Here is a 19,685-nt window from a genome sequence, read left to right on the forward strand (position 1 = left end):
TTCTTTTCTGGTCACTTCTTAGCCCTTATTTTTAGTCACTTATTTTTAAATGGTATTTTGACTGAATATTTTCATGCTTAGTTTTACTTGTGAGAAATTTCCCTTTAATTTGCAAAAAGCCATTTAACTCTGCTTATGTCATCTAGGCATATGGAAAAGATATTTTAAGTTACTTGTTTCGATCATTTTGGAATGTGGTGACCTCAGATATGGGCAAATATTTTCTTAGCATTTGGTTAGAAGAATAAACATGGTATGCTCATTGAGAGAAATTTAAATTTTGACTTACATGATATGACAAGTTTCTATTTGAAGTGATTTTTTTTCAGTGTTAATCCTGTTGCTTAATTACCAGTGCCTTTTTTTTTTTTTTAATCTGTGATCTCATTTCCTCTTTGGATAAAAGCCTCTATAAAGTAGACAAAGGTTGTTTTTATTATCCCTATTTTGCAGAGTAAGTTTTGGGCAAGTCATTTGACTTCTGAGTTTCATTTTCTCTATCTGTAAAATAAGAACAGTGGGCAAGATAATCTCTGAGGTCCTTTCGAGCTCTGTAATTCTGTGTTTATACCATTGTAAAATGAGGAAACAGAGACACTGACAAGTTAAAAGCACTTGGCTAACTTCAAATAATGAATTAATAATAAAACCTTGATATCTAACTTTCTGATTAACTGTTTATTGACCCTTTCCCATAATCCTTATGCCTATTACTGAAACTTTGCTGATTTCTTTCCTATTTGAAAATACAACCATTTACAAAAATTATGCTATAGATATAATCCTTTTTTAAAAAGCTCAAATATGTTTCTACATTTTCAAGTTAAATCTTTATAATTTAGTAGGTGCTTATTCATATCTTTAAAAGGGGGAGGTCTTATAAATATCAATTTCCGTAGCAACTAAAGACAAATCAGGAAAGAAAGCATATCTCAAGTTATGTAGTATAAGTCAGAAATAAACCAGTCTCACCTGTAGCAAAAGAAAAAAATAGGAAAAATTCTTTTTTTTAAAAGATTATTTATTTATTTATTTATTAGAGAGAGAGCATGCGAGTGGGAGAGAGCTCGAGTGGGGAGAGGGGCAGATGGAGGGGGAGAGAGAGAGAGAGAGAGAGAGAAGCAGACTCGCTGCTGAGCGGGGAGCCTGATGATGCAGGGCCTTGATCCCAGGACCTTGGGATCATAACCTGAGCCAAAGGCAGATGCTTAACTGACTGAGCTACCCAGGTGCCCTGGACATATTCTTTAAAAAAAAAGTTTTTTTTAGTATAGTTGGCATGCAATGTTACATTACTTTCAGGTGTACAACAAAGTGATTCAGCAAGTTTTTACATTATGCTATGCTCACAAGTGTTAATTGTCCCTGTGCATCATATTACTTATTATTGACTATATTCCTTATGCTGTGCCTTTTATTTCCATGACTTATTTATTCCATAACTGGAAGTCTGTATCTCCCACTCTCCTTTACCTCTTTTGCTCAGTCCCCTACCCTCCTCCCCTCTGGCAATCATTTGTTCTCTGTATTTATAGGTCTGATTCTGTTTTTTTTTTTTTTTATTATTATTCATTTGTTTTGTTTTCATATTTTATATTTTGTTTTTGTTTTTGGATTCCACATATGAGTGAAATCATATGGTATTTGTTATTCTCAGTCTGACTCATTTCACTTAGCATAATACCTTCTAGGCCTATCCATGTTGTCTCAGATGGCAAGATCTCTCTTTTTTTTTTTTTTCCTGGCTGCATAATATTGCATTCCATACCACATCTTATCTGTTTGTCTGTCAGTGGATAGGAAAGATTCTTAAGTGACAGTTTTCTTCCATCCTTTTATTGATCCAAAATTTGTATTTGAGTATGTGGTAAGCATTGGAATGATTTGAGCTTTCTTTTGTTGGCTGAATTTATATATATTGCTGTCATGAGCGTTTGTAGAAAGATGTTTTATATTATTTAGAAAGTTAGATTAGACTTCTCAACCTTTAAGGGTTTGTGATTGAATTCCTTCCCATTCCTCACCTCAGTGGCAATCCCTTCAACAACTTTTCAGGATTGTATTGATCTTGTTAATTATGACATTTTATATAGATATAACACATTAATTTCTAGATGAGCTAGGATGAGGTATTTTAGGATGACAGAGTAGATTGTAGTTCGATACAAATTTAAATATAAGTTCTTTGAAAAATTCAGCTTAATTTTCCAAAAGCTATTTTGGAAAATATGATCACTCTATAAGATTTATTCAGTATACCAAGTAACTTTTAGTTTTTTGTTTTTATATGAAGTACCCTCTTTTTGGAAAAAAAAAGGAGCTTGTTTTGTTATTTTGGTGCTTTTGGATAAAAATAGCTTTTATTCACTTTTCCCTGTAAAATTCCTCACAAATATTTTTCAAATGAAATATGTAAGATCATAGTCACGTTTTGTTTTTTAAGTAGTTGGAAGGAAACTTAGTGATTGTCTTATGTAAAACTTTATTTTACAGTTGAGAAAACTGAGGTCCAGTGAGGTTAATTCTGTGACCCATGGCTATATAGCTAATTAGTGACAAAAATGATAGGAATTTAGATATGCCAATTATCAAACTAAAACCCTTCTATTTGGGATGAATAGGTATCTGGATTCTTGTCTGTACTCAGCTAGATTTATAGTCTAGATTTTTATCAAACACCTATTCCAGTGCTGTTTTTATATTTAAAAACACATTGTAATAATTTATGAACCAAAATTTAAAATCCAAAAGCTGCATTATAGTAGCTCACACTTAAAATATAACAGCATATGGAACTACAGTGTCTCACAGTTGGTTTCCTACTTAATATGATTTAGATCTCCAAATTTTTAGAATACAGTCTGAGCCAGTTTCAAAAATATTATGTTCAAAAGCTGTAGGTATTTAAAAATCTATATTTATTTTCTCTTCTTAGTCTCTATAAGTTATTTATTTTAATTTAAACAATTACTCCACATAATTCTTTTGTATAAACCGTTGGTAGAATTATGGTTATTGATTTAAGAGAAAACCAGAATTTAGTAGTAGATTATTGAAAGCTAAAATATTCTTTGACAGCTCAAAGTCAGGAAATTTATAGTTAACATTTCCATGGTTACTAGACCCTTGCTCTGTAATATAAAAGACTTTTAAAGGATCATGTAAGGAAAGAATACGACCTTTGACATACCATTAAAAAAATCTCAGACGTGGGACGCCTGGGTGGCTCAGTTGGTTAAGTGTCTGCCTTCGGCTCAGGTCATGATCCCAGGGTCTTGGGATCGAGCCCCGTATCGGGCTCCCTACTTGGCGGAGAGCCTGCTTCTCCCTCTCCCTCTGTCTGCCGCCTGCCTACTTACGCTGTCTCTCTCTCTCTCTCTCTCTCTCTGTTAAATAAATAAATAAATAAAAATCTTTAAAAAAAATCAGAAGTAAAAGAAACATTATAATTAACCAGAAAAGGAAAAAAATAAAGGAATGAATGAATTCTTCTATTTCTTACTTATATTATCTAAGTAAATAATTTTCTCTTGGTCTGTAGACCCTGTTTTATATATCTGTATTATTTTACACTGAAAAAGTGATACAGAAAAGCTCATATGTTCTTGTGGTAGTGAGGTTTGCTAGCAGAACTCTTCAGGGCCTTGGGGAATAGTGATGCTGCACCCCATTCCGTGGGAAACTGGGAACAGACTAGGATTTATATCACTGCTCCACCACTTACCAACAGCTTGACCTTGGGCAACTTTCTTAACTTCTCTAGTCCTCAGTATTTTCATCTGTAAAATAGTGATCATAACGCCCGGTTTACAATGTTTTTTAATCATGTATGTAAAAAGTGTTTAGTGCCTGTCTTATAATAAGCTCTCACTAACAGTTCTTTTCCTTCTGCTCTCCTTTACCTGTTACCTGTAGACCCACTCTCCACCTCTTCTCTCTTCACTAGTCCAATTCCACGTGATGGTCTAAGACTGTAAAGTAGGACTTCAGATGGCAAGTAACTGAACTAAATAAACACAACTAGGACTGCTCTTCACATCATTCCTGGCTAGTGCATTGGGTAGGCTGCTCTTCTGGAGCAAGTGTCTCTCAAGTTCTGTAATATCCTTAATAACATCAGAACCCCTGCACAATGAGTATGGATTCTCTTAGTGAGGCCCCATGCAGCTTTTATGGCAGCTACAGTCCTGCTCCTTCAGGACCTTGAATTCTCTCCAATACAATGATTTTTTCTAAGGATGTTCTTTCAAAGAATATTATAGTTTTATAGTTTTCCATATTAAAGAAAGTACTACATGTCTAAATATATTTTATAAACTATCCCAAATTAGGTTAATAAAGTGATTTATTACTCCTACTTAAAAAGAAATTCTGAGGTTCCAGCCTTTGGGTATATAGGAAAAGTTTTAAATTTTTTTTTTTTAAAGATTTTATTTCTTTATTTGAGAGAGAGACTGAGATAGAGAGAGCATGAGAGGGGGGAGGGTCAGAGGGAGAAGCAGACTCCCTGCCAAGCAGGGAGCCCGATGCGGGACTTGATCCCAGGACTCCAGGATCATGACCTGAGCTGAAGGCAGTCGCTTAACCAACTGAGCCACCCAGGCGCCCAAGTTTTAAATTTTTTTTAGCAATTTTTAAAAAATAAAATATCTTAATTCTCAGGTTTATATTATTTTAGGTTTTTGGGGGTATTAGGCCTGTCCTTCACTAACCTCTGCTCCTAGGTTATGAACATCTGTATGTATAAGCAGTTGGCCTACAGCAGGACTCTAGAGAACTTAGAGAGATGTTCCCACAATGAACTAAAATACTTTTATGGTAACAAAAAGTTATGTTGTGAGGTTTTACTCTTTCAGCTGTAGTATGGATTTACATGGGCATCTGTGGAGTGGCCTGGGAATTGGATAATCTTTTAAATATTATTTCAGAAACTAGGTAGAATTACCAAAGATTGACCCATATATCCACTTTTAGACAAGAAGTCCTCCGTGAATTGATGCTGTCTCCTGGAATTGAGGCTGTCTTCGGGTTGTCAGGGCTGGTCTGCCCTACACCTCTGCTAGAAGAACTGAGAAAACGGGAGATGATGATAAAGGCAAAGATGAAGAGTAAAGTTTCTCTTCTCTTCACTCTCAGAACCTTACTGCTATCGCTCGGGTTGGTAGTACCTTTGGAGGGATTTATTCAGGTATCCCCCCCACACACACACATACACATGCACCTTTTCCTATAGAAAGGAACATATTTGAAAATGGATTAGAGAACTTTATCATCTGAAAGATAAGAATATATTAGGGAAAACATTTATATCATTATAACTTGAATAATTTGTTCTCATTTTATAATTAGGCCAGCTGTCTCATCAAAACAATCTTCATGGTTAAGTTTATTATATTTTCTTTTATCTTTTCTTTCCACAATTCAGTAAGCCATCAACTCAAATAGAAATCTTTTGCTATTCAGATTTTTATTGTAGTATTTATATCTAAATAATTTCACTTTTGTAGTAATTTTCTTCTTGCAACCAAAATAAAATAGTGTATGATTTTATAAAGAGGCCACTGGGCAGAGCAAAAAATATGGTCCAGATTTAAAGAGAGCCACTTTATGTTCTATTTTAGATTTATATTGTATATAAAAGGTGCCTCACATGGCAAAATTGTAATTTTAGTCATATAAAATTGTAAAGGGCAACTTGACTCATAGAATCCCTCAGTGGATGTTGATGGAACACTGGGTAGGCATTATGGAGGAGACTGGATGTGGAGAGGGAGTCCAGAGATTAATAAAGGATAAACTCTTCCTTCAGGGAGCTTACATTGAAGTTGGGGGGATAGTTATATATAAAGAAATAAGTATGCTAGATTTTTTAGAACTTGAAGACCCATTAAAAACCTGGAAGTTAGTTGAATTGAAAATCCTAGGAGCTTGGTAATTTGCCTGACAAATTAATTTGTCCATGGGCCTGAGACAAGGTTAGCCGCATCTCCTAGTACTGGCATGGTTTCATGTCTGGGATTCCAAGCAAAGCACAAGCACTGTTCTGTTTGCTATTTGGGTACGACTGTGCGTAACTAGAGTTGGAGAACCAGGAAATCAGAGACAGATGGAAGAACTTAGGCATAGGACAGAAGTAGCAACAGGTATATGGCCAGAATCAGACACAGGGACACCACCTTGAGATCTAGTAATTATGAGTCAAAGTAGGCATAAGAGTCAAAACCAACTCTTCAGGAAGTAATTAAGAGCAGACTGGAAGGAAAGAGGCAGTGTCTGGCCCAGCTCAACTTCCTTTAAGAATTGGCCTTATCACTTACGGAACAAGCACCATATAAATGGGCTGCCTGGACACAGCCCACTTTTAATTATTCAGTCTAGATTTTGTCCCATTTCTCCTGCTTTATGATTTCTCTATTTGTTCTTTAGTTACACCCTTTTCTTGCCCTTAGGAGTTTAATTCTTCTTGGCCACTACTTTGCCTCCAGGAGGCTATAACTCTGCCTCTCTTTCTTGGCAATGATTTTCCTCCCTGATTCTACAGGGCCCAGGGTCTACCCCACTGATGTTATTTTCATCTGGCTCATATTGGCCTTGCTAGCAGACCTAAGATTTCTGGGACACTTCACCTTACTTTGGAGAAGCATATGTTGACCCTGTGGTGCTTAAATGTGGCCTGTTTAGTGATGATGATGGAAACTGCTATCCTAGAGGCTGACTGTGGTAAACTGCTTGAGCCAGCTGGGAAGCCAAAAATGGAATGCATCTCTGGGCCCTTTCTTTTCACACTTATAGCTCAGCCTGCCTGCACTTGTGCTCCCAGTGTCCTCTAGAGCGAGGCCCGATTGTTGCGGCTTCAGTCAGCTTAACAGAAGTGTCCATGGAAGAAAGTGGCCCATGTTCTTTTCTCATTTGTAGCATCACACTCTTCATAACTAATGTCCTGAAAAAGATAAATTACTTTATCTGCCCAAATAGAAGATACACAGAAAGGAGGGAATTGCCTTTATTCCAGTTTTTGAGTTACTTTCAGATCATCGGGCAGTATTTTGAACATAAAATATAAACTATTGTTTGGAGAAGGCCTATCAGCCTAAAATGACCCCAATCAGTGCTAGTTGGGAATAGTTTCCCTTCATAAGGTTGACCCCCCCTCCCCCGCAAAAGAAATGAAAATAACTTAACACAGATTTAGTAATTATCTGGTGGCATAACTTTCAGGTGTTGGATATCTTAGTAAACAAAGTGAAAGAGGAATAAAAGAAAGGCAATAATTTAAGTGGTGATGTTGTAACAATACACAACTGCCTGTGTATCTATAGGACAGATGAAAAAACAATGTTCTAATGTTATTTAAATGGCTTTGGACAAAAGCTCAGGGGCTGCATTATATTTGGATACCAAAATCCTATTATCTCAAACCCTTTAAAGGTTGTATGTTATGGTGTAAAAGAGACATCTTTTACAGAGCCTCTCTCAGCTGACTCAGGTCTGAACTGTTACCCCTGATCTGTACCTCATCCTATCCTTCTGACCACGGGCATTGTTTTTGATCCTCCCATTATGCTGTTTATGTTTCCTTTCAGATTATTTTTTAAAGATTGTATTTATTCATTCATTCATTCACTCATTTATTTTAGAGAGAGAAAGAGAGTGCACATAAGCACGAGCAGGGGGAGGAGCAGAGGGGAAGGGAGAGGGAGGAGAAAGAATCTCGAGCAGACTCATTGCTGAGCCCCAATCCCATGACCCTGAAATCATGACCTGAGCCAAAACCAAGTGTCGGAAGCCTAACCAACTGAGCCACAGAGGCGCTTCCCACTTCAGGTTTGATGCACATGTTTGACTCCCTAACCACATTGCTGAATTTGGCTGTAATGCTGCCTCTTTATCCATAGGGCATCTCTGAACTACCTTGGTAACTCTACTTCTAGACTGATTTACTCTGTCCTGATGGGATCCTTTTAGTCTGGAGCCTGAGAGGGTTTTACCAGAGGTGAGGTTACCATGAGGCTAATGAAGTTTAAATTCCAGGTTCCATGCTCACTTGGTTTCCTTTGGGATTCTGGGAGTTGTAGAATGTTCCAGGTGGAGAGAGGAAGCATTTCTATGTAAGCATTTATGTTACTCAAGAGATCTCAGAGAAAGGAACTTGAATCTCTACAGCTTCAGCATTTTAGGGTGATTTCTTGTCACATTCTAAATAAATATTTACTTTTGTACCAAATCGTGCCTTCATAATTTTGTGTTCTTATTCTTAGAAAGGATCACACAAACTGTATATCTTCAGGCCACACAAAATCCCAGTGGGATCTGCCACTGGTTTTTACTAAATGAGGTACCTGGGTGTTTTGCTAGTACCTATTTACCTGCATTTAGTAACACACAACTTAGAAGAATAAACAAACTAAGTAGAATCTAGAGAATACCCAAATGACTCTAACATCAATGCTTTGCTGACCCTTTTACAAGAGAACTGGAACTTGCTGGCAGCCAGTATATTGCAGTGTTAGTATTAGTGACTGCTCTAAGACTGGAATTCACATACTTACTTTAGTTCAAGTTGGCACGCCTTTGTGGATCGCCTACTGTGTGTGATCAAGATGCTGGGCCAGAATCATTTTTTAGTTTAAATGCAATTTAAGAGACATTTGAAATTGTCTTAACAGTGAAGTATTTTTAGTTCCTCGGAACTCTAATAGTAGTTCTCTTTAAAGAAATAAGAAATTGGAGCCACTGTGATAAATGTGATTAAATGCCAGGGAACAACAATGATAAATTGTTGGCACCAATCGTTTGATGTTCTGTGAAACAAAGAGACTTGTCAGTCTGCCAGTGCTAAGAGTTTCAGTGCAGAGGATATAAAATGAAAAGTATCCTTAAATCTTTTTTGTAGATAGTTTCATAGATGATGGCCCTGGGTAGGTTTGGGGTAACTCTTTTTCAAACCAAGGAACCCTAAATTGAAAATGAACTGTTTTATGTTCATCATTTCATCATTGTTTTAAAATGTGTCATTCAATCAGTATCAAATGCTTGTGTTTGAGAAATATCATAAAATTCCTAAAAGACAAGTAAATATATAATGTCAGGTACTGATAAATGTTTTGAAGAAAAAGTCAGAGGAGAGAGATTGATGTTTGGGGTTGGGGGTGCTGTTTTAGAAATGCTGTACTGACTTCCTAGCTATTCCTCGAATTTGCCAAGCAGATCCCCACTGGTTAGAACTTTTTTGCACTTACAGTTGCTTCTGCCCGGAAAGCTTTGTTTCCTTCAGTCTACTGCTTCAGTTATTTTCTGACTTCACTCAGTTTAAAGTAGTACCTTCCACCATTCTGTTCTTTTTCCCTACTGTACAAGCATATCTTTACCATTTGATTTTGGGAATCAAAGAGATTAAAAGAAATTCTTGGGGCACTTGGGTGGCTCAGTCAGTTAAGTATCTGCCCTCAGCTCAGGTCCTGGGATGGAGCCCCGTGTTGTCGGGTTCCCTGCTCAGCAGGGATTCTGCTTGTCCCTCTGCCCCTCCCCCTGCTCGTGCTCTCACTCTCTCTCAAATAAATAACGAAATCTTAAAAAAAAAGAAATTTTTTGATAAATCCTTTGCTGTCTGAACTCTTACTACTTGCTCTCAAATTCAGAAATTAAAGAGATTTTTAAAATATCTCTTGCTATTTGATCTGTATATCTGAATTAGGAGCCAAGTAATTTTGTATAGTAAAGGATACTTGTTTTCTTCATAGCACTTTATACCCTCTGATTTGTCTTTCTATCTGTTTGTCTGCCTGACTCCCTCACTCCTTCCACAGTGGCTGTGGAATGGCTGGGACTTTGTCTTGTCCACTGCTCTATCCCCATCACCTGGAACAGTGCCTGGTACCTAATCAATTCTCAATAAATATGAGTTAAATATATGTGTTAATAGATGAATGAATTATTGCTCTCTAGCTTTGTTGATCTTCTTTCACTTGCTTACATTTACTAACCTCTTTCCTTTGCAGAGGTTATTTCATTATGTGCTTAATATCTGTCTCCTTCTATATTATAAATTCTGTGCGGCTAGGGACCATGGTACCATTTACTTGTCAGTACCTAGCTAATGCCTAATATGTAGTAGCTACTGAAACATTCTATGGGGGAATGAATGAATGAATGATTAGGAGAAGTTTCTAGTAGGAACACCATATCTAATCTAATGGAAGTTAAGGGAAGTGAATTTCAAGCTGGGATCTGAAAAATAAGGATGAATTAGCAGGTGAAGAAGATCAGGCAGAGTGTTCCGGAGCTTAAGCTCAGACTTTATCCTAAAAGTAATAGAAGAATTTTAAACAAAAAAGTGGCACTATCAGACTTGCATTTTAGATGGACCATTTTTCAGTGGTGTTAGGAATAGACTAGATGGGCAGTGTCAAAGCAGAGAGACTGGTTGGGAGGCTTTAGTGATAGATGGTTGTGGTCTCCATTGAGTTCTTGGCAATGGGCAAAGAGAGAAGTAGATACACTTGAGAGATTTTTAGAAGGCCGAATAAGTGATTGGGGCTAGTGAGGGAAAGGGAAGAGTTAAATATGATTCCAAGCTTCCACCTTAGGCAAATGAGAAGAACATAGGGTACACAGTCTCAGTTGGAGGAGTCATCTAAGGAGAAAAGAGTCTGAGGAACCCTTAAGACCTATCTAAATTGAGCCTGAGCCTTAAGGCTGCGCCTTAAGAACTTGGTAATATAACTGAATTTTCTAAGTATAGATACTGAGATGCCTGGAAAGAAATAATCAAAATAATCAAAATGTTAATAGTATTGAAAGTCTAGTTATGTTTCTAAATTTTTCTTAATAAGCTTTGGTTATCATTATTGGTGTGTTTTATGAAGAAAAGTAATAAACTTTTAAAAATTATATTAGGATCTGCCATAGGAAATGCTGTACCAAAAAAACCCAAGGACACAAAGCTAAGGCCTTCCTAGGCTAGTCCCAATGAAAATATTGTTCTGAATAGAAGCCCACTGTGGAATGGGTTCACCTTTAGCATGTGTGTGTGTGTGTGTGTGTGTGTGTGTGTGTGTGTTGGGGGTTGGGGCAAGAGAGGAGTGGTCATTCAGAAATTTAACCTTTTCATTCAAAGAAGGTCTGCTGGAGCCAGAAAGTGTCTCTTATTTATTCACTTATCCTTAGTCTTCAGCACAGTCCCTGACAGTAACGGCTTAAGTGAAAGCTATTATTTTAGATTTTGTTATTAATATATTTATTTTTATTTATATCACTATTCACTGTAATTGTTATACAATGATGTTATTTGTGTCATCTTGGTTTGTAGGTAGATTGGGGCCAACTCGACTATTTAGTTGTTGACATGCCACCAGGAACTGGAGATGTGCAGTTATCAGTCTCACAGAATATTCCCATTTCAGGTAATCTTAAACTTTAAAGTGGTTTGTGCTGTCTTTGTTGTTTTGCTATTGCCATATAGAAAAACAAACTCTATGACAGGCAAACATTTTTATGTCTTCAAAACAGTTGTTTATGAATTTTTAGAGATCAGATTCATAAATTAAAATTTTCAAAATATTACCAGACTGAGTGTGTTTACAAAAACATAAAGACATTTTGAAAAAGTGGTGATATAAATCTGTGTTCTAGAAAAACAATAACACTTTATTGTTTAGGTAGAACATGGCTGTTTGGTTCACAGTCACCTGCAGTAACAGCATAGTGCCCGCTACATGGCAGGCACTCAGTAAATATTTATTCAGTAAATACTGAATATAAGTAAATATTAGGAAAATTTGGCTTTTTGGTAAATATGAGTATGGGAAAATTTTATATTCAGCTGATTATTTAATGTTAACCTTAAGAGGGCAATAAACATATGAGCTTACATCAACTACCCAATACTTTATTATGGTAGTAGATATCTTTTCTGTGATACAGAATATAAATATCAGTAGTTAGCTTTTGTGTTGAATCTGTTTCCAAGGGTTTTCCTAAATTCCAGTGGAGAAATAATTGTAAATCTCTCTTATATATAAGGACTTTGGGAAAATAATGGAATTTTTTTAAAAAAGATTTTATTTATTTATTTGACAGAGAGAGAGGCAGTGAGAGAGGGAACACAAGCAGGGGGAGTGGGAGAGGGAGAAGCAGGCTCCCTGCAGAGCAGGGAGCCCAATTTGGGGCTCGATCCCAGGACCCTGGGATCATGACCCCAGCCGAAGGCAGACGCTTAACGACTGAGCCACCCAGGTGCCCCAATAATGGAATTTTAAAATGTCATTACAAATCAGTTATCTATTGGTAATAAAAAACTAAATATTACTGACATTTAATCATCAAAAGGTTTAAAATCTAGATTTTTGATAAGTTATACACATTGATTGGAAATATCAATATAGCATCATGAAAATGAATTTTTTTTGAGGCTGCCCCAAAGGGCAGTAACATGAATATTTTAGATATTTAAATATATTTGTTACCTTATTTGAGTTTGAGACTTTTTCTTTGGTGAAGCAAGCTAGAAAGTATGAGATGGGAGTAAATTGAAATGACATAGGAAAGTAGTTGAATACATCTTTTTTGTAATCAGTGTACTAGATAGTCTGCTTTTGTTTTTTTTAAGTAGTTTTCAGACTTGTGTATCTCTGAATCCTAAGAATACTCACTAAAAGTTTATTGAATAAAATGTGCTCCTGGCACCTTGAAATGCCTGTTGCAGACTTCTAAAATGCTTACATTATTTATGTGTATAATATATTGATAGAATTGGGCTAAATTATCATCTGTTCCCTGAATTGTGACTTGGTACGTTGAAAAAGTTAAATTTAGGGGCGCCTGGGTGGCTTAGTCAGTTAAGCGTCTGCCTTCGGCTCAGGTCATGATCTCAGGGTCCTGGGATTGAGCTCAGCATCAGCCTCCCTGCTTGTGTTCCCTCTCTCGCTATCTCTCTCTCTCTGTCAATTAAATAAATGAATAAAATCTTTAAAAAAAAAAAGAAAAGAAAAAGTTAAATTTACTTCACACAGATAAACTAATAGCCCCAAGCAATTTACCTTTGTTTACTCAGATAGCAGTCCCTCTATTTGGGTAGGATTTATGATTATATCACCCTATTTTTATTTGTGCTTATACTCTAAAACCAACAATGTGTAGATTGAGGTTAAGATTTGCTTCTTTCTTATATGCTAAAATTTAACCAGTAATATTTCTTTATTCCTTTCTTTTGATGAAGAGTCTGCCCTGTAATAAATAGTCATTAATATCATATGATTATAAAAAGCAGTATTTTTTTTGTTGTAGTAGTGGTAAAACGTAACAGTTCAGTAGTATTGAGTACATTCATATTGTTGTGCAACCGTCACCACCATCCAACTCCAGAACTTTCTCATCTTCCCAAACTGAAACTCTGTATCTGTTAAACAATAACTCTTCATTTCCTCTTCTCCCTAAATCCTGATAACCACCATTCTTTCAGAAACAGTATTTTTTTTATGTTAAGATGAGGAAATGAGGAATGAGAAAAATATATGAGGAAAATATATTTTAAAGGATAGATAAATTTTGTATATTCAATATTGACTTTGTGCTTCAATAATAAAATTTTAGATCAACAAATATTTATCCATATAAAGATAGATGCTAAGCACTATAGAAGATCCAGGGGTAATTAAGTCACAGGTATTTTCCCTAGACCAGAGTTCTGTGATAGAACTTTTTAAAGATTGATTAATATATGGGTTCTCCCCAGGAAGATGTATTTGTATCTACAGAAATACTATTTTAATGTGTCATTTCAGGAAGTCCACAGTTCTTAGGTTAGAAGCCCCAGCTCTAGAAGATAGAACAAGGGGAAGGGCGGGTGGGGGTGGGGGGGGCAAGCGGCTGCTAAGAAAAGAAGTACAATTCAGTGTGAAAAGTGCGATATGAGAGCCCCATGATATCAGGGCTCTCACAGGACAAAGAGATCATGGATTTGAGGGGAATTATAAAACATTGATGGAGATGAGCTTTAAAGAGTAAATATGAGGGGTGCCTGGGTGGTTCAGTCTATTAAGTGTCTGACTCTTGATTGCAGCTCAGGTCATGATCACAGATTCTCTCTCCTCTCTCCCTCTGCCCCACCCCCGTGTGCTCTGTCTTGGTTTCTAAAAAAAAAAAAAGATTAAATATGATACGTTGTAGAGCATTCAGGATAGCACCATACCTTGTTTGCTTTGCTTTTTCTCAGCCTAAGGGGAAGAAATCAGAAAATGAAACTTCAGGTGTTCATAATTCTATTATAGAAACGTAACATATATTTTACTTCCCATTAAAAAAAAAAAAGTGATGCATTAAAAAAGAAATAGGGCCAGGTACTAAAGATGCTTTTGAAAATTCATAAACTTAGTGATTTCTGGACTATGGAAGTAAAATTATTATTTATTAGTATTTTCTAAATTTTCTTTAATGAGCATGTATATATTTATCATTTTAAAAAGTAAATGGAAAGCACTAATTTTTTAAGGACAGATTTCTGTATAAGTTGGTACCATGATAATTGCCCATTATTAATAAACTACCATTTAAGGACAGTCTTTCATATATTAATTTTTATATTTAATTATCACAGGTATTATCCTTATTTTCTTAGATCTTTGAAGAGTTAAGCAACTTTCCCAAGGTCACACAGTTACAGTAGTTCATAGCTGAGGCTCATATCAGTTCTTTTTTTTTTTTTTTTAAAGATTTTATTTATTTATTTGAGAGAGACAATGAGATAGAGAGAGCATGAGAGGGGAGAGGGTCAGAGGGAGAAGCAGACTCCCCGCCGAGCAGGAAGCCCGATGCGGGACTCGATCCCGGGACTCCAGGATCACGACCTGAGCCGAAGGCAGTCGCTTAACCAACTGAGCCACCCAGGCGCCCTCATATCAGTTCTGATTGTGTTTAAAGCTCATGCTCTCAACCTGTACATAAAGCTGTTCTAATATAAAGCCCAACAACATTTGACTCACTGATTTTCTGAGTTTAGTTCTAGTCCATTCAAATCCATTAGGTTGAAATTAGCCCAATTACTCCCGATAAAAATAAATTTGTTCATGAATATGCCTAAACCTGTACACCCATATATGATAAGTATCCAACCAACAGTCTGTATTAATGTTTACTATGTTCAGTTTTGTTTCTGTTTTGATTCCTGAGAGATTGCTTTGGGCTTCTTTAACTCATATATTCCAGGGAAGGTCTGGAGATAGTCTAGAAGCAGTCTCCTTTGACCTTTAGGAGTAGAGCCCCAAATGATTCTTGGAAAGACCAATATCATCTTTGGGCTGATCATACTGGTCTTGCACAGTTGGCAAGTTTCTAGGAACACTGGCTCTCAGTATAGAATTGCAACTATCAGTGTTAGTACATTCATACTGTGGGTCATTATGTCAATATTAAAATTAACAGCAATCAAAAGACTAGATTTTCGGCACTGAACATCTGTTAATTTTATACTTAGAAAAAAAATCCAGCAATAAAAATATCCTACCAAAATGATGTGTGTAGGGTAGGAGGGAGATACATGTGATTGTGTGTGTGTGTTTATGCGTGCGTGTGTGTTAAAGGCTTAGTTCCTGAGGTTTGAGCTATCTCCCAGGAAGGGTACCAACCAAGGAGCGGCTGAACTGGTTTGAATCATGGCTTTCATCAATTTATATTATCTGGAAGAGCCTATCAGATCCATATCATTCTTTCTAGGCCTAAATGAATTATCTCTTCTCTAATTATGAACCCAATTTTCCTTTCCTCTTATCATTGACTTTAGAACTCTTTTAAGATACTCTGTGTTCTACCTTTTCTTATGTTCCATATTCCATAAACCATATAAGCTTTTTAGATTCCCATTTGAGCCCCCCCTGCGATTTGACTTCCCTCTCCTTCCTCCTAAACTCCTTCACATAACCTGGGAGTCCCCTCTCAAAACCCTTAGGTACTCACTGTCCCCTCTATTCTCTCTTTACTTCCCAAAGTTTCTGTCTTTATATACATTTGACCCTCACTTAGACTATCTTTCTTCTCTAATCAGTGGGTACCCAAATCCTGCATACCCTTTATTTCAAATGTGTACTCCCTGTCATCTTCCTCAAATCCCTACTTGGGAATAATTTCTTCGTCTTTGGAATTCACGTAGCATTTCATTTAGACCAGTCCTATAGCACTTCTAATATTCTCCATTTATAGCCTGCAAAACTATTTTCTTCAGACTGTTACTCCCTGGAGGGCTAAGGATTTGTTTAATTCATCCTTGTATTTCTCACAGTGCCAAACTCCGTGCCTTCCTGTAACCACTCAGGAAATGTTGAATCAGTGAATGAGTGTTTTATCTGTGTGCCTGTATTATCTTCTCAACTGGGATGTAAGCTACTTGAATGCAGAACTTTTTCCTATTCATCATAGTATTTCTTAGAGTACTTTGGACAGTGGCTTCTGAATTAATATTGATTGAATAAATAACAAAGCTAGTTGACTAGTTATCACCTTTTATATAAACAGATTTGTGCCTCCTTATCTTTCTTACCATCCTGCTAGCTCAGTCTTGTGATCTCCTCCACCCCAACTGCTTTTACCCAGGTGGTTTTTCTGTACAAGTTTAAAAAAGCATTTATTAAAAACAGGCATTTTATTTCACTCTTTGAGAGAAAAATACTTTCATTTTAGGGATTTATTTATGCTGTCCTTTTTCCTGTCCTATATATAATGTCCTTGTGGCTAGATGATACCTTTTAATATTAATTTTGTTTTGGTGTCTGGGAAATAATGTGCATGTGGATACTTGCTATTTGGTTACATACAGGTTCTGTACCAAATTAGTAGGGAGAATCACTAGCATTGCTCCATTGTAAGACAGTAATAAATTCTCTCATTTACTTGCAGGGATGCTTAGCAAGGTGCTAACTGCCTCTCTGACTATTTATCCTTACCTGTGGAATACCTGCCTACCCCACAGATCTATAAGGATCAGATAAGATAGTGTAAAAGTTCCATCTAAATGTATTACATTTTTTTAGAAACTACTTTGAGTTTTTTGGTGGGGGTGGTGGTGAGATGTTGTCAATTAGAAAGAGCCTTTGTATCAACTTTGCATATCTCCAAGCCCTGTTGAGAATGAAATGAAATGTTTTATATTTGGAAAGGGATATCCTTTTGGAAAACTTACGGAGGCAGACCTGTATAAGCAAAAAGTTCCTTTTACTGAATGCAAATTAGCAACTCTTTATATGTGTTCCTTTTTTTTTTTTATTTTGTTCCTTTGAATGGATGACAAGCTCATTATAAGAAGAAACTTTAAAGAAAAAAAAAATTGTCCTTTGTGTTAAAAGTGTTGTGTACCAACAACAGTAATAAATATGTTGACAGCAGTATTAGTGACTAATGATTTAAATTTGAGCATACATGGGCTATTGAATCATTATATGCTACAAATACCTACTAGTTGTAGTAATTGCTAGATGGAAAAGAAACAGGATAAAGGATGGGAAATAACCAATTATAGTCTTTGGGTTTCTCTTGTTGAGCTTGTCAAGGGACAAAGGCAGAGTTGTCACTGCTGGTTTTATTTTTTTACTCCCTCCCCTTTTTTCCCCAAGTGATTCAGTGTGCTGGGTTTTTGCTTGTTGTTTGTTAAGCTTTTAAATTACTTGTTGCCATATACTGAGTTGGGTAGATTCCAGGGTTGACTTCTGGGTTGTTTAAGACATACTGATGAGCCCTTGGGATTTTCGAACACTTATCTGCTCTTCCATAATAGAAGAGGATTAATATCTCTTTGAGGAACATTATAAGTACCTCGGATATTTTGAAAATATAGGCACTGTGGTGGTATTTGAATTCTAATAGATGTTACCTAAATTTTTTCTTTCCTCCTTTGCTTTAGCTGAGGTTCTCTACATGACTATATAAAGACTATCTGAATTTGATTTTAAGTCTTGGAATTGAGTGAAGAGTTGATACTTCACATGGAATATGTGAAGCATGTTTTCTTTTTCAAGAGACTGGAGAGTTTTAGTAAGTTATTTGTATTCAGATTCTGTATCAGTCAGGGTCCTGGCAGGAAACAGATGACATACCTTAAAAGGAATTAACAGAATGAAGTTAATGAAGGGAATGGTAATAGAGGTGTGGGCAGCATTAAGGAAACCAGCAAGAGCGGGCGAAGTACCGAGAGACTAGTGACAGTAGGAAGTTATTACTGTCCCTTCTGCTTAACGGGGCCTGGGAATGAACTGTGTCAGTAGGACCTGGCGACTGCCAGAGCCATGGAAGAGGGTCTGCCTGTTGGGAGCTGCGGCCACAGAGGAACTTAGCCAAGGCCAGAACTGCTGCAAGGCAGGGAATGAGTGGTGTATGAGGTACGTGATAATACTGCAGCCTCTTTTTCCTCTCCGGGTCTCATATCCTGCAGGTACCTCCTGCTGGCAGATCCCCATTGGAAGCCAGAGGGTAAGAAAACTCAGGTGGTACAGTCCACAGAGGTCAGCTACCCAGGCACTGAGCAGGGCAGAGAGGGGTGGAGAATGAGGCAGAGCCTGGTGGGCGGGGGGAAGGCAGTCAAGTGCAGCAAGTGGAAAATAACTAGAGCAGCTTCTCTTTTTCTTCTGGTCCTCCTTATAATGGTGGATTAGTGGCTTGCAGTAGATGAGAGACAAAGCAAAGATTTGTGGGTAATACAGATACCAGTAGTGCAGTCAAAGTAGTGGAAATCCGTACCATCACAAGGCCCAGTTTTACTGTCATCAAGTTCATGAACAGAACATTTATTTGTAGATAAGCAGTGACGTAAGTACATTTTGTGTAGTGGGGAGTAATGGATAGAAGAATTTATTTTGATAGGATAGAGTTAGGGAAAAAAGTTGCCCTTTATTAAGTAAAAATCGATGTGGGAGTGAAACTTTTGGAAACGGTTTTTGTAATAGAAGGGACAAAGATTGAACGCTTGAGAGGGGAGCCATCATGGTCCCTTCTTTGTTCTCTTTTTCTTTCAGGGAAGGGCACAAGTGAATAGTCCTAGTGTGGGCCCTGCTTTGATTACTTTCTCCTAGAGAGGGAGTTACTGTGTATGGCACAGTAGTCAGCTAGATGATATGCTAAATATCCATGGGCTCAAGAGTAGTTGCACGAGCAGACTGGCATTACGTTACAAAAATGAGATGATGCCCTTTCTTCTTGTCTGTGACCCTTTCTGTCTGGACCCTATGGGTAGAAGGAAAGCCAGAGGCCTTTTTGCCTCTCATTCATTTAAATGAGATGAGGTAGGAATTTTAAATTAAGCCACCTTACTATTTCAGTCATTGTTTAAAATGGAAGTCATTTATTGCTTGTGAAAAGCATTGGGCCTATTGCTATAGTAACTGACCTCCTATTCATTCATCAAAGATACATGAGAAAAAGCTGTACACGTCTACACTAGTGTTTTTCCCTCCATCAGCAGTTTGTTTGGCCTAATCAATGATCTCTCTTCAGGTAACACTCTGATTGCTAATTTGGACGGTAGTTTTGATAATATGAAAACCTATTGGGTTTTAGAGGATTAGAAGCTTATTGTTGCTGTTGTTGAATAAGTGAATTACCTTAGGCCATCACTTGCAAAAGTTTCCTTGTTATCTGGTATTTACTCTCTCAAAGCAAAAGGAACATAGTGGTTTCACTTAGGTAACCTCAATGAAGTCTTTAATTTT

General features: G+C 36.9%; 1 protein-coding gene across 5 annotated transcripts in view; it reads left to right on the forward strand.

Moving 5' to 3' along the window:
• NUBPL (NUBP iron-sulfur cluster assembly factor, mitochondrial) overlaps nt 1–19,685 on the forward strand; it is a 283,831-nt gene that overhangs the window by 137,631 nt on the left and 126,515 nt on the right. For all 5 annotated transcript variants that reach the window (XM_064570929.1, XM_064570930.1, XM_064570928.1 and 2 more), the window contains exon 7: nt 11,309–11,402. In XM_064570929.1, coding sequence (XP_064426999.1) covers nt 11,309–11,402 — 94 coding nt within the window. The remainder of the gene's footprint in view (nt 1–11,308; nt 11,403–19,685) is intronic.

This window comes from Mirounga angustirostris, unplaced genomic scaffold (assembly GCF_029215605.1).
Source record: "Mirounga angustirostris isolate CCGP_5_RB_7025 unplaced genomic scaffold, mMirAng1.0.hap1 SCAF_9, whole genome shotgun sequence".
NCBI classification, from domain to species: domain Eukaryota; kingdom Metazoa; phylum Chordata; class Mammalia; order Carnivora; family Phocidae; genus Mirounga; species Mirounga angustirostris.